At 51.6% G+C, this 12925-nt stretch overlaps 2 protein-coding genes across 2 annotated transcripts in view; both read left to right on the top strand.

Annotated features, from left to right (window-relative positions):
• The window catches only part of SERPINA6 (serpin family A member 6), a 104506-nt gene that overhangs the window by 13797 nt on the left and 77784 nt on the right, over positions 1-12925 (top strand). The gene's annotated exons all lie outside the window — the stretch shown is intronic.
• The window catches only part of LOC132343404 (disks large-associated protein 2), a 35705-nt gene continuing 32896 nt past the window's right edge, over positions 10117-12925 (top strand). The window contains exon 1 of the mRNA XM_059879417.1: positions 10117-11199. Coding sequence (XP_059735400.1) covers positions 10207-11199 — 993 coding nt within the window. The 5' untranslated portion in view covers positions 10117-10206. The remainder of the gene's footprint in view (positions 11200-12925) is intronic.

The following is a 12925-nucleotide window of genomic DNA, read 5'->3' as shown; positions in this document are numbered from 1 at the left end:
AGTTGGATGAGTTTCTCACTTTTTTTTTTTTTTTTGATATTACTCCCCTTATCTAATACATGTTTTGCAAATATTTAATTCCATTCCATAGGTTGCCTTTTTTCTTTGTTGACTATATCCTATGTAGAAGCTTTTTGGTTTGATGTGATCCCATTGGTTTATTTTTCTCTCTGTTGCTGTGCTTTTGCTATCTTACCCCCCCCCCCCAAAAATCATAGCTAAGATTAACATCAAAAAGCTTCTTTTCCCCTAAATTTTCTTCTAGGAGTTTTATGGTTTCAGGTCTTCTGTTTAAGACTTTAACACATTTCAAGTTAGTTTTTGTGAATGATGTAAGATAGGTATTCAATTTCATTCTTTTGTACATGAATATCCTTTTCTCAGCTCCATTTATTGAAGAGATTATTTTTTCCCCCTGAGTATTCTTGGTTCCCTTGTCATATATTAGCTGACTATATATGTGAAGGGTTATTTTAGGCTTTCAGTTCTGTTCCATTGGTTGATGTGTCTGTTTTTATGCCTGTACCATATAGTTCTGATTGCTATAACTTTATAATATGGTTTGAAATCAGGAGGTGTGATGCTTCCAGCTTTCTCTTCTTTCTCAGTATGGTTTTGGCTATTCAGGATCCTTTGTGATCCCAATCAAAAGACAGTATTCTTTACACCTGCCCATGGGAGGACCAAGGAGTCTAGGAATGTTTGCCTGGAAATGTTCCTGGATGCTCCCGTGAATTCTCCAGGCCATGTCTCCCACTAGACTATGCACTCTTGTGCATGGCATCCTCAGCTCGTTGGGCACCCTAGTGTCTTTGCATGGTGCTTGGCACATGCAAGGAACTCAGCAGTGGTTGCATAGAAGTTCTGCAACACTGGTAGAGGGAGGACCCTCTTGAGCCTAAGGGAGACTGAGAGACGGCTGGCAGGACAGGGGCTGACAGGGTATCATTTGACACAGGGCTTTGCTCTCACAATTTCTAAGCATTCTCATGACCACAATGGGGCTGAGTTCATAGGAAATAATATTTCCTGGTAATAAAATCAGAAAGAGTTTGAACATCTGAAAGAAGAGCAGACATTGACAGGAGCGTGGGTTGCTTGATTATACACAGATGTTCTATGATAAAGCAAAGCTAATTAATAAGGCCCTGTTTAAGCTTAGAGATACTTTGAAATGTTTCCAGCAAGCCAGGATAATAATACAAATGAAGAATGGTGCAGCTCTCATCACTAAATTTAGGACATGGACGATGTCCCTGGCATGTTCCTTACTTAGTGAATTGTCTTAACAGCTCTTTTTCAGAGAACATTAGAAATATTGTTAAAAGATCTTCCAGGGATTCATCCTTGCTGTCTCCAATTTCCCTTCATAAATTCCTAGGAATTTTCAAGAAGAAAAATCCCTTAAAGTAGAAGTTAGATGGCATTCTAAATTTGGTTTTCTACCAAGCTGGATATACGATACACTTGCTTCTAGAAAAGAAATACTCAGTAAAATCACACAGCAAACTTTTAAGTATGGAAAACCTAGCACTAAAAAATATTTCATCCACAATTTTTTGGCTGTGAGTTGGAGCCATTGGCCACAAAACACACCCCCCCTTAGTTCTGAGGAGTCCAGACTTCCTTTGTTTTGGTTTTAGTCACTAAGTCATGTCTGACTCTTGCAACCCCATGGACTGTAGCCCGCCAGGCTACTCTGTCCATGGGACTTCCCAGGCAAGAATACTGGAGTGGTTTGCCATTTCTTTCTCCAGAGGATCTACTGGACCCAGGGATCAAATCCATGTCTCCTGCATTGGCAGGCAGATTCTTTACCACTGAATCATCAAGTAAGCCCAGAGGATGGCTTGAGAGCCCATAAACTATCTCATGTGCTGTGAGACAGCCTCAGTCATGGAGATGGACCAGGCGCAGTCCCTGAGTCTCCAGGATCTGTATCCATTGCTCGTTACCCTGCATCCTCTGGCTTCTGCCTGTCATCTCCCTTAGAAGCCCTTCCAGGGTGCTGAGGCTGCCTCAGAACCAAGAGTTTTTGCCCATGGTCCAGAGATCCCACAGGTGGATGGATGGAGAATGTCTGCTTGGAGCTATGCTCTGGCCACCTTCAGGCAGCCTCAGTTGGCAAAAGTAACCTCACAAGGGTTTCTGGGTTGGAGGTCAAGGGCAGCCAGAACACTTGGGGTCTTCTGGACTCAGGGTCCTCATTCATCTCCAGACCTGGGGAGACAGCCTAGAGCCAAGGAGGCCCTGGTGAGACTCAACCCATGTTTAAATATCCAAAAACCTGTCATCTCCAAGAGGACTTGGAGTTGCTTGGAATAAACTCAAGGGCTGAACAGGCTCAGCAGGCAGGTATTACCAACAGGCAGGCTTTGGCTTCCTCTAAGGAGCAACTCCGGTGGCTCAGATGTAAAGAATCCACCTTCAATGCGGGAGATTTGGGTTCAGTCCCTGGGTTGGGAAGATTCCCCTGGAGAAGGGAACAGTTATCCACTCCAGTACACTTGCCTGGAGAGTTCCATAGACAGAAGAGCCTGGTGAGCTACAGTCCATGGGGTCGCAAAGAGTCGGACATGACTGAGTGACTTTCACAAGGAGCAACTTCCTTCCCACCAGTATTAACCAGTAGTGGAAAGTCCCATCAATTACAGTAGTGAGTTCCCCATCACAAGAGGAACAAACAGATTGCATGATGCTGTTGTGGAATGTGGTGAAGGGAATATGAGTCCAGGTGGGGATGGGAGTCTGAGACCTTGAAGGACTCATCTCACCCTGATCCTGTCTCTAGGAAATGTGCTGTGGCCCCTGGGGCCACTCAGGAGGGGAGGAGGGGCCTGCAGGAAAGTGGGTACGACTGACTGGGTGACCAGGCTGCCTGCTGTGCTTCTGTGGCCAGGACATCAGGGGGTGAGGATGGGAATGGTTGATCAGTTCCCCCAGCACTACTTCCAGAGCCCTCCAAGCCAAGATCCACTCGATCCAAAGTCTAGTGTACTGAATCCCACTCCCAAATCCCAGGACTGGCATTCTCTGTTTTCTCTCTCTCCTTCCATTTTTAGAAGTCAGTCTCAGAAAGCATACTAATCCTCAGTGTATCCCAAAGGAGGATGGAGCAGGCTTTACACCTCTGGGAGTTTCACATCCTAGCAGAGGAAACATTTTTAAAGGGGTTTCAAACTGGCTCCTTTTTGACACAATGGTCCCATCTTTCACACCTCACACAGCAAATTCAGGACAGGTCCACCAGCTCTCTCGCTGTCCCTCCTGCCCAGCTCTTTGCTGCAAGGTCCTGGTGAGTGAAGCTCCCAAGGAGCCCCGTGGGTAGGCAGGCTGAGCTGGTGCTGTCTGGGGGGCCATGGGAAGGAGGAAGTCAGGGAGAGCCCAGAAGCACAGGGAGCCGGGCAATTCCAGGACCAACCAGAGGCGCACGGCTTCGCACCAGATCCGACTGAGATTTCTGAGGGAGTGTTGGCAAGTTTCACTCATCTGGGAAAAGATGTCCTTCTTTATTTAGCAAGCACCACCACGGTTCACTGGAGAAAGTTTTTGCACTTCCATTTTGTCTTGCTTGGATTGTTCTTTCCATTTGGTTCGGCGAGATTTCCCCTCCAACAGGGTTCTCCTTCTCAGTGAGGGAGCAGCAATGACACAGCAGACAGTCTGTCTTTCCCCTGAGGGGGGCGAAATCAGAGGGAAGTGCAGGCAGCTCGGGTGTGAGCGAGCTCCCAGCAGAGGGTCCTCGGGGAAGGACCTCCAGGCTCAGGTCTCTGCAAGGTTCCAGACTTCCCCAAAGCTCCTGGGCCCATCGCCGCAGTGCGTGTCCAGCCTGGGTGGCTCAGGCTGTGCTAGATGTGGAACCTGCAAGCCTGGTTTAACCAGAAAGGGCACAGAGGACCCCGCTCTGCCCTCCCCGTCATCAGCTGCCCAGAGCCGGATGCAGGGTTCTGTCCAATGCAGCTCTGATGTGAGCATGTACGTGTGTGTCTGCATGTGTGGAGCCCCTTGGGGCCCTGCCCACCTGCCCTGTGAGCCTTGGTCTCTGCCTGTGGTGGAGACAGCTCCCGGGTTGGGGGCAGCTTCCAGGAGGGTAAAGTCTGTGACTCGACCCAGCATGGTGAGCACTCCATCACATTAGGCATATTTTAAAAGGTTAATTCCACAACTCAGAATGTGTTTTTCACCAGGCATGCCAACTGTCTTGTGAAATCCAGCCATAAAATGTGCATTTAGATCCTCATGTGAATTTGGGGAGATAGTTAATGCATAATGATGATAATTGCTATTTTCTTTTGCTTAATAACAAAAAAGTGTTCAGTGAATAGCTGGAGATGAGGAAACCAAGATGCTTCCACATTTTGTTACCTTACTTTCACAAAGAGAAATTACCAGCCCCTCAGTATTTATTATATGTTATGCAGACTTACTTAAAAAAAAAAAAAAAACCTACACTCTAAGTCCTCATCACATGTTTCCATTCGGACATTATTACAGTGTGTTGTTATTGCTTCATTTTTGAGAGGTAAGGTGTAAGTTTCCACGCGTACACCAGGAAATTCAGTCCCTGAACTCAGGGGAAATGACAGTGTTATCAACATGTGGCAAAATCAAATTTAATTCATTTCAGTTAAACTTTTCTCTTTGATGCTGTTCATTTATGGAGCCACAGCCATAGCGTCGCTTGCAGGCTGAACATTAAGCAGAAACGTGATGCGTGTGTGGAGCAATAATGGGTTGGCTCTTTAGCATGGAGCAACTTTAGAACTGTATTAAATTACACGTTAATGGAAAAATAAAAGCAGGCGATAATAGGACGACAACTTAGGCTGCTGTACGGTCTAGATTACAGAACACGGTCATGCTCTTTACTAGCTGAACCCTGAATTTCCTTTGAAAACTTGTTTTTAACTGTGTTAAATGTAATGGAACCTGAAATATCCCTTCCTAATATTTCAAGTTTTCCGGTTACAGTTTGGCGGTTGAGACGGGCAGGCGCTGTATAGCTATTAGGGGATGGCTGCTCCTCCGAGGCCACCGTGCGGCTCACGCTGGATGGAGCGAGGCTGTGCCAGGGGGTGAAGGGCCCCCAGGCCCAGAATCACAGACCCTGTGCTGTGAACGCACAGGGGATACCCCATGCTGCCCCCAGGAGACCGCACCCAGCCTCGTCCCGACCCCGGCGTCCCCGGGAAACTTCTGCTTTCTCTCCTGCCAGCAGGCACTCCCTGGTAGACGTCTCGCCCCCAGGTTCCTGGGATCAGGGAAGCTGAGTCCCCTTTTATGACTCGTCCCCTAGTCTGGACCAGCCTGACAGGTGGCAGCCGTGGAGCCTGGGACAGGGCCTTGGAGCCCACACTGGTGTTGGCCAGCGTGGTGGCGCCAGATGCTCAGTGAGGCCGAGCGCGTGGAGAGGCCTGAGTCAACAGAGACAGGTTACTGACAGGAGGCTCCGGCCGAGACCACGGAGTCTCAGATCCCTGTTCCTGGAGTCAGGAGTAGACAGGTTACTGACAGGAGGCTCCAGCTGAGACAACAGTGTCTCAGATCCCTGTTCCTGGAGTCAGGAGCAGACAGGTTACTAACGGGGAGGCCCCAGCCGAGACAACAGTGTCTCAGATCCCTGTTCCTGGAGTCAGGAGCAGACAGGTTACTGACGGGAGGCTCCAGCCCAGACCACGGCACCTCAGATCCCTGTTCCTGGAGTCAGGAGCAGACAGGTTACTGACGGGAGGCTCCAGCCCAGAACACGGCACCTCAGATCCCTGTTCCTGGAGTCAGGAGCAGACAGGTTACTGACGGGGAGGCCCCAGCCAAGACCACGGAGTCTCAGATCCCCCTGTTCCTGGACTCAGGAGCAGACAGGTACTGACGGGGAGGCCCCAGCCGAGACCATGGCATCTCAGATCCCTGTTCCTGGACTCAGGAGCAGACAGGTTACTGACAGGGACACCCCAGCCGAGACCACGGTGTCTCAGATCCCTGTTCCTGGCCGGTCTGGCCATGAGGGCACACTCAGACCACGGCCTGGACATGAGGGGTGACGCTCCAGGAGCCTCAGACCTCAACCTCCGGCTGGTCTGGGGTGTGAGCATGTAGTCACCACCCTCCACCCAGGCAGGGGTCTTGTTTTCTGCAGAACAGCCCCAAGATATGTGTCAGATGGTACATCCATCCCTGAGGAGCAACCAGGACCCTGTGTTATCGCTGTGCTGATGTTGAATCTCTTGTCTCGTTTCTTCAGGACATTTTCCTTTTTCTGCAATTCTCTCACTTCCCCAGCTAGTAACTGCTGACTCTGCTCTTTGAGCCTTGGGGAAGCCTGGGAGCCTAAAACCTTTTCTCCAAGCTGAGAACGGGGGACGTGGAGGGGCCTGTGTTCCGGGCCTGCAGGGTCCCGCCCCATTTCCACAGGCATCGTTGGTCCGGTGCCTGGCAGCCGGAGATGCCTCTCCTGCAGGGTCATCGAGAGAACTGGGTCAGTGGCCATCGGGGAGACACCTCGTGTCTGTCTGCTTTCTTCCCCGTTTGCCTTGGTGGCCCGGGGGGCACCTTTGGGGCCAGGGTGGGTGGCTCTGTGAGCGCAGGTCCTCGCCTCGTGAGGTGGCACCGGGGCAGGTCTGTGAGTGAAGAAAGCGGGATGCTCTTGGTGGAGGGGGATAGGGCCCCCGGCCCTGGGAGGGTGCTGGACCCCGAGGCGGGGTCAGGCTCAGTCAGCTTCCTTCCTGAAAGCGTGAGGCCCTTGGCGCTGACAGGGTGCCCTTCTTGTCCCCGTCTGGACAAGCGCACGGGGGTCCCAGGCTCGTCTGAGCCGAGGCGGGTGGTGTTGACGCCGGGTCTCAGAGAAGAAGTCCTGGAGGAAGCGTGCAGCCTGGGAGGTGGGGCATGGAGAGGACTCGCAAGAGCAGCCGCTGGTGTGACCCAGTGCAGGATGCTCCTGGAGGCTGAGAGACGAGCCAGCAGTGCGGGGCGCCAGGCTGCCCCGGTCTCCTCAGGGCTCGGAGCATCTGCTGGGCCTGGCGTGGGCTGGAGCCGGCCAGTGGCCTCACGGGGGCCCGCCACCCCATCTGTGTTCCCTGCATGTACATATTGTGTAGGGGTGTATGCATCACAGATGCTTGTCACGTGTGCACATTATACACTCTAACAGGATCTATTCCCTGTGTGTACTGGATCCTTACTAGACACTATACGTGTGTACTATATATGAATATATGCCTTATATATACATGTTATGTGTCCATTATACATGGTAATAGAATCTATTCCCTAGGTGTATTATATGCATGTTAGTTGCTCAGTCATGTCTGACTCTTTGCAACCCCATGGTCTGTAGTCGGCCGAGTTCCTCTGTCCATGGAATTCTCCAGGCAAGAATACTGGAGTGGGTTGCATACCCTGCTCCAGGGGATCTTCCCAACCCAGAGTCAAACGCATGTCTCCTGCAGTGCAGGCGAATTCTTTACCACTGAGCCACTAGGGAAGCCCCATATATATGCATACTATATACTATATGTGCATATTATATATACGTATTACATACACATGTTATGTGTACATATTATACATGATCATAGAATCTATTTCCTGTGTATGCATATTTATATTATATATACATATTGTATACTGTAATAGAGCCTTATTTTCTGCATATTATAAATGAATATGTGTATTACCTATACACTTGTGTAAAGAGCCTCTTGATGAAAGTGAAAGAGGAGAGTGAAAAAGTTGGCTTAAAGCTCAACATTCAGAAAACGAAGATCATGGCATCCGGTCCCATCACTTGATGGCAAATAGATGGGGAAACAATGGAAACAGTGGCTGACTTTATTTTTCTGGGCTCCAAAATCACTGCAGATGGTGATTGCAGCCATGAAATTAAAAGACGCTTACTCCTTGGAAGGAAAGTTGTGACCAACCTAGACAGCATATTAAAAAGCAGAGATCTTACTTTGTCAACAAAGGTCCATCTAGTCAAGGCTATGGTTTTTCCAGTGATCATGTATGGATGTGAGAGTTGGACTATAAAGAAAGCTGAGTGCCGAAGAATTGATGCTTTTGAACTGTGGTATTGGAGAAGACTCTTGAGAGTCCCTTGGACTGCAAGGAGATCCAGCCAGTCCATCCTAAAGATCAGTCCTGTGTTCATTGGAAGGACTGATGTTGAAGCTGAAACTCCAATACTTTGGCCACCTGATGCGAAGACCTGACTCATTTGAAAAGATCCTGATGCTGGGAAAGACTGAGGGCAGGAGGAGAAGGGGATGACAGAGGATGAGATGGTTGGATGGCATCACCGACTCAATGGACATGGGTTTGGGTGGACTCTGGGAGTTGGTGATGGACAGGGAGGCCTGGCGTGCTGTGGTTCATGGGGTCACAAAGAGTCGGACACGACTGAGCGACTAAACTGAGCTACACCACTTATGTGTATTACATACTGTAATAGAATCGGCTTCCTTACACATTTGTTGTTGTTCAGTTAGTTGTGTCCAGCTCTCCGTGATGCTATGGACTGCAGCATGCCTGTACATTATTAGGGTCTGTATTTTCTGTATGTATTACATTATATATCATATATTCTTACTATGTACTATTGTGACCCATTGGACTATAGCTCTCCAGGCTCCTCTGTCCATTGGATTTTTCAGGCAAGAATACTGGAGTGGGTTGCCATGCCCTCCAGGGGATCTTCCCAACCCAGGGATCAGACCCGCATCACCTGTGTCTCCTGCATTGCAGGCAGACTTCTTTACCTGCTGAGCCATTGAGGAAGCTATATATATATATATATAGTATATACTATAATGGGCTTCCCTGGTGGCTCAGATGGTAAAGAATCCATTTGCAATGTGGGAGACCTTGGTTTGATCCCTGGCTCAGGAAGGTCCCCTGGAGGAGGGCATGGCAACCCACTCTAGTATTCTTGCCTGGAGAATCCCCATGGACAGAGGAGCCTGGCGGGTTACAGTCAGTGGGGTTGCAAGGAATTGGACATGACTGAGCGACTAAGCACAGCACAGCACACATATACTATAAAGTCTGTATTTACTGTATATATATTATATGTATACCGTGTACAATGTATACATATTACGTGTGGATATATGCATTATGTATATACATTACGTATGCATATATTGTGCTGTGTTGGAGTCTGTATCTCCTGCACCTCTTTGATGGCCAGCTGGAAGCAACAGAAGCAGAAATCCTAGGACAGCAGGATGTAGAGGTAGAGTGAGGGGCAAAGCCTGGAGCCCAGTAAACCCTGAACTTCATGAATGCTGAGCCAAGAGAGTTGAAAATGGTAACAACCACAATCATGACAACTTAGCTAGAGTAACTATTGCGTGCCCTCCTCCTGGACCTCCACTGTTGAGGACATGGAAGCCCACCTAGAGTCCTGCACCATTGGGGGCAGAACCTAACTAGTCATGTCCAGAGGCCCTGATCCAACCACTAGGCTGTGCAGCCTTCCTCCTGGCAAACCCAGCATCCTGCAGAGGTCAGCTCCGGTGGTTCGAGGGTCTCCATACAGTAGCACCATTCACAAAATGAAACCTTTTTTTCTGAGTAGAATCATAGAGCTCAAAATCAACAGTGCAAAACAGGAAATCAGGGCATCATGGCTTCATCCTCATATTGACTTGGACGGTGGCCTTGAGAAAGTCACCTCTGCTTCTTGCCTGCACAGCCAGTGTGTGGCTTTACGCAGCTCACAGCCAACCCTCTGTGTGGTGTGGCGCATCAACCCACCAGCTATCTCACTTCTTAAGTAGCTGGTGCTATTCCTCAAACTTCTTAAACTGAACTATAGCACTCAAATCTAGTCAATGTAACTCTTTTCCCCCAAACTGTTCGCTTAACACCACCAAATCTTACTGTCAAGACCTGATGACCACTTTAGACATTCAGTATTTGTAGTTGCAGAACCACCCTGGGGAATAGTGGTTACTCTTCTTCATACTCCTGGAGTTTGGAGCTGTCCATGTGGTGTGAAAAAATGACCATTCAGTTGAGTGTCCAAATCAGGAGTGGTCCCGGGATAAAAACAGTCCCCGTGTGGACGGGGGTGTCCACACAGGCTTTCCCTCCGGGTTGCTCCACATCTGACCCGGCTTCTGTGTTCTCTCGACAGACCAGCAGTATTCATGGTCCCCGACTCCGCACTTCAATGAAGAGAGGTACTCCCCCGCACCAAGGACTATGAAGGGCTTATCTGGGAGTCGGAACCCGCCGCTGTGCTCTGGCCACACATGTGGCCTGACGCCGCCCGAGGACTGCGAGCTAGGCCACCTGCACCACGGCCCCGAGGCGCGACCGCCCTACCTGCTCAGCCCTGCCGACAGCTGCCCGCTGGAGCACCACCGCTGCTCCCCGCGGACCTCCATCCACTCCGACTGCGTGATGCTGCCTGTGGTGCTGGGCGACCACGTGTCCAGCAGCACCTTCCCCCGCATGCACTATAGCTCCCACTATGACAGCAGGGACGACTGCGCCGTGGCCCACGCAGGCGCCAAGATCAACCGCATCCCGGCCAACCTGCTGGACCAGTTCGAGAAGCAGCTGCCGCTGCACCGGGACGGCTTCCACACGCTGCAGTACCAGCGCGCCTCCGCGGCCGCCGAGCAGCGCAGCGAGAGCCCCGGCCGCATCCGGCACCTGGTGCACTCGGTGCAGAAGCTCTTCACCAAGTCCCACTCCCTGGAGGGCTCATCCAAAGGCCACGTCAACGGCACCAGGGCCGACGGCAGGGCGGACGAGCACGCGCACGGCCACCACGCCAAGCATGGCCGGCGGAGCAAGAGCCGCGAGCGCAAGGTGGAGGGCCGGCCGCGTGGGGGCCCGGGCAGCTGGTGGGGCTCCGACGACAACCTGGACAGTGACAGCACCTGCCGCGCCTCCAGCGCGCTCGGCCGGCCCCACGCAGAGCCTTTGGCCCGCTGCTACCCCGACGCGCTGCCCGGCCCCTTCGGGGACCTCTCGCTGAGAACCTCCAAGAGCAACAATGACGTCAAGTGCTCGGCCTGCGAGGGCCTGGCCCTGACGCCCGACACCAAGTACATGAAGCGCAGCTCCTGGTCCACGCTCACCGTGAGCCAGGCCAAGGAGGCCTACCGCAAGAGCTCCCTGCACCTGGACAAGCCACCCGGGCCCCCGGAGTTGAAGCCGCCGCTGCGGCCCTGCCACTACCTGCAGGTGAGGGCTGGGTCCCGGTGCTGCAGGAGAAGGGGGCGTCCTGGCTCTGCAGGTCAGGGGGGCGTCCGGGCTCTGCAGGTGAGGGGGGCATCCGGGCTCTGCAGGAGAAGGGGGATCCTGGCTCTGCAGGTGAGGGGGGCATCCGGGCTTTGCAGGAGAAGGGGGCGTCCTGGCTCTGCAGGTCAGGGGGGCGTCCGGGCTCTGTAGGTGAGGGGTGCGTCCAGGCTCTGCAGGTCAGGGGGCGTCCGGGCTCTGCAGGTGAGTGGGGGAATCCTGGCTCTGCAAGTGAGGGGGGCATCCGGGCTCTGCAGGAGAAGGGGGCGACCTGGTTCTGCAGGTCAGGGGGGCGTCCAGGCTCTGCAGGTCAGAGGGGCATCCGGGCTCTGCAGGTCAGGGGGGCGTCCGGGCTCTGCAGGTCAGGGGGGTGTCCCTGCTCTGCAGGTGAGGGGGTTATCCCAACTCTGCAGGCTGCTGGTGGGAGCATCCTGGGAGGACCTGGAGTGTGGTGGGCCAGTCCCGGGGGCCTCTGAGGCTGCAGGATCCAGTGATGGCTACAACGTGTGCTCCCACAGCAACGTTTCCCCATCTGAAAGCGGCCAGTGGGGCCCAGGAATGAGTTTGCATGAGCTCACCAGCTTTCCCCACGCTGGCAGCTTTAAACCTTGGATATGTCAGGGAGCCTGGTTGTAGGAACCGAGTCTGTTCTCTGGGGTGTGGGTGAAACACACCGCAGGCAACAACAGGCACGGGCGGGTGCGGACACAGTGACCTCGGAATTCTCTGGGGCCCTTCCTGTCCTCTTGGCTCCTAACCACATGTGCCCAAATGAAAGGGGAGCCCAGCACCAAGAGGCCCCCTCTTTTTTCCAGAGGTCTCTGCAGTTACTTCTGTCAGCTAACAGTGCTGTTAGCAAAGCTCTGAAACCTGAAGTTTCCTTCAGGGCACATGTAATTTGCATTCGAATCCACCCTTCGATGGGTGATGCGGGCTGTGCACAGGATTGGAGAGGTTCTCTTGGAACCCTGAGTAACCGTCTGATCGCCAGTGTCTGATTGCTGGCTGAGTTGTCAGGAAGTCAGTTAACCAGGCAGATAAGCAACCGTGATTCTTCTCAGGCATCAGGTGGCTGTGAATTGGAATTGCGTTAGCAATTCCAACCGCCACCTGGAGCATGCTCCATGACCGAGTGGATCTGGTTTAAAAGGAAAATGTGCTTATCAGATTGCTTTAATAGGCAGATTTATTCAAAGAGACAGATTTAAATAGCAATATTTAAATAATATTGCTTATTATTATTTTATTTTAAAATAGTAATGTTTGATTAATATTAATTAAAATATTAATATTTAAGAGACTTAAATTTTACTTGTAGTTACTTGCTAAATGCCCTTCAGTTGTGTCCAACTCTCTGTGACCCCATGGACCCCACCAGGTTCCTCTCTCCTTGGAATTCTCCAGGCAAGGATACTGGAATGGGTTGCCATCCCCTCCTCTAGGGGATCTTCTCAATCCAGGGATCGAACCCAGGTCTCCTGCGTTGCAGGCAGGTTCTTTACCACTGAGCCACCAGGAAGTCCTTGCTAATGCATAAATAGGAAGTTTTTGCCTGAACATCTGTAAAGGACTGTGATAAACATGGGAGATGTGAGACTTGGAGTGCCCCAGGCCCCACCCCTCCCCAGGCTGCTGGTGTCCCAGGGGCTGGAGCCCCAGCCCTTCCACAGTC

Source organism: Bos taurus, chromosome 21, assembly GCF_002263795.3.
Source record: "Bos taurus isolate L1 Dominette 01449 registration number 42190680 breed Hereford chromosome 21, ARS-UCD2.0, whole genome shotgun sequence".
In the NCBI taxonomy this organism is placed as follows: Eukaryota; Metazoa; Chordata; class Mammalia; order Artiodactyla; family Bovidae; genus Bos; species Bos taurus.
Note: the sequence above shows the minus strand (reverse complement) of the source record. Positions and strands in the feature narration are given on the sequence as shown.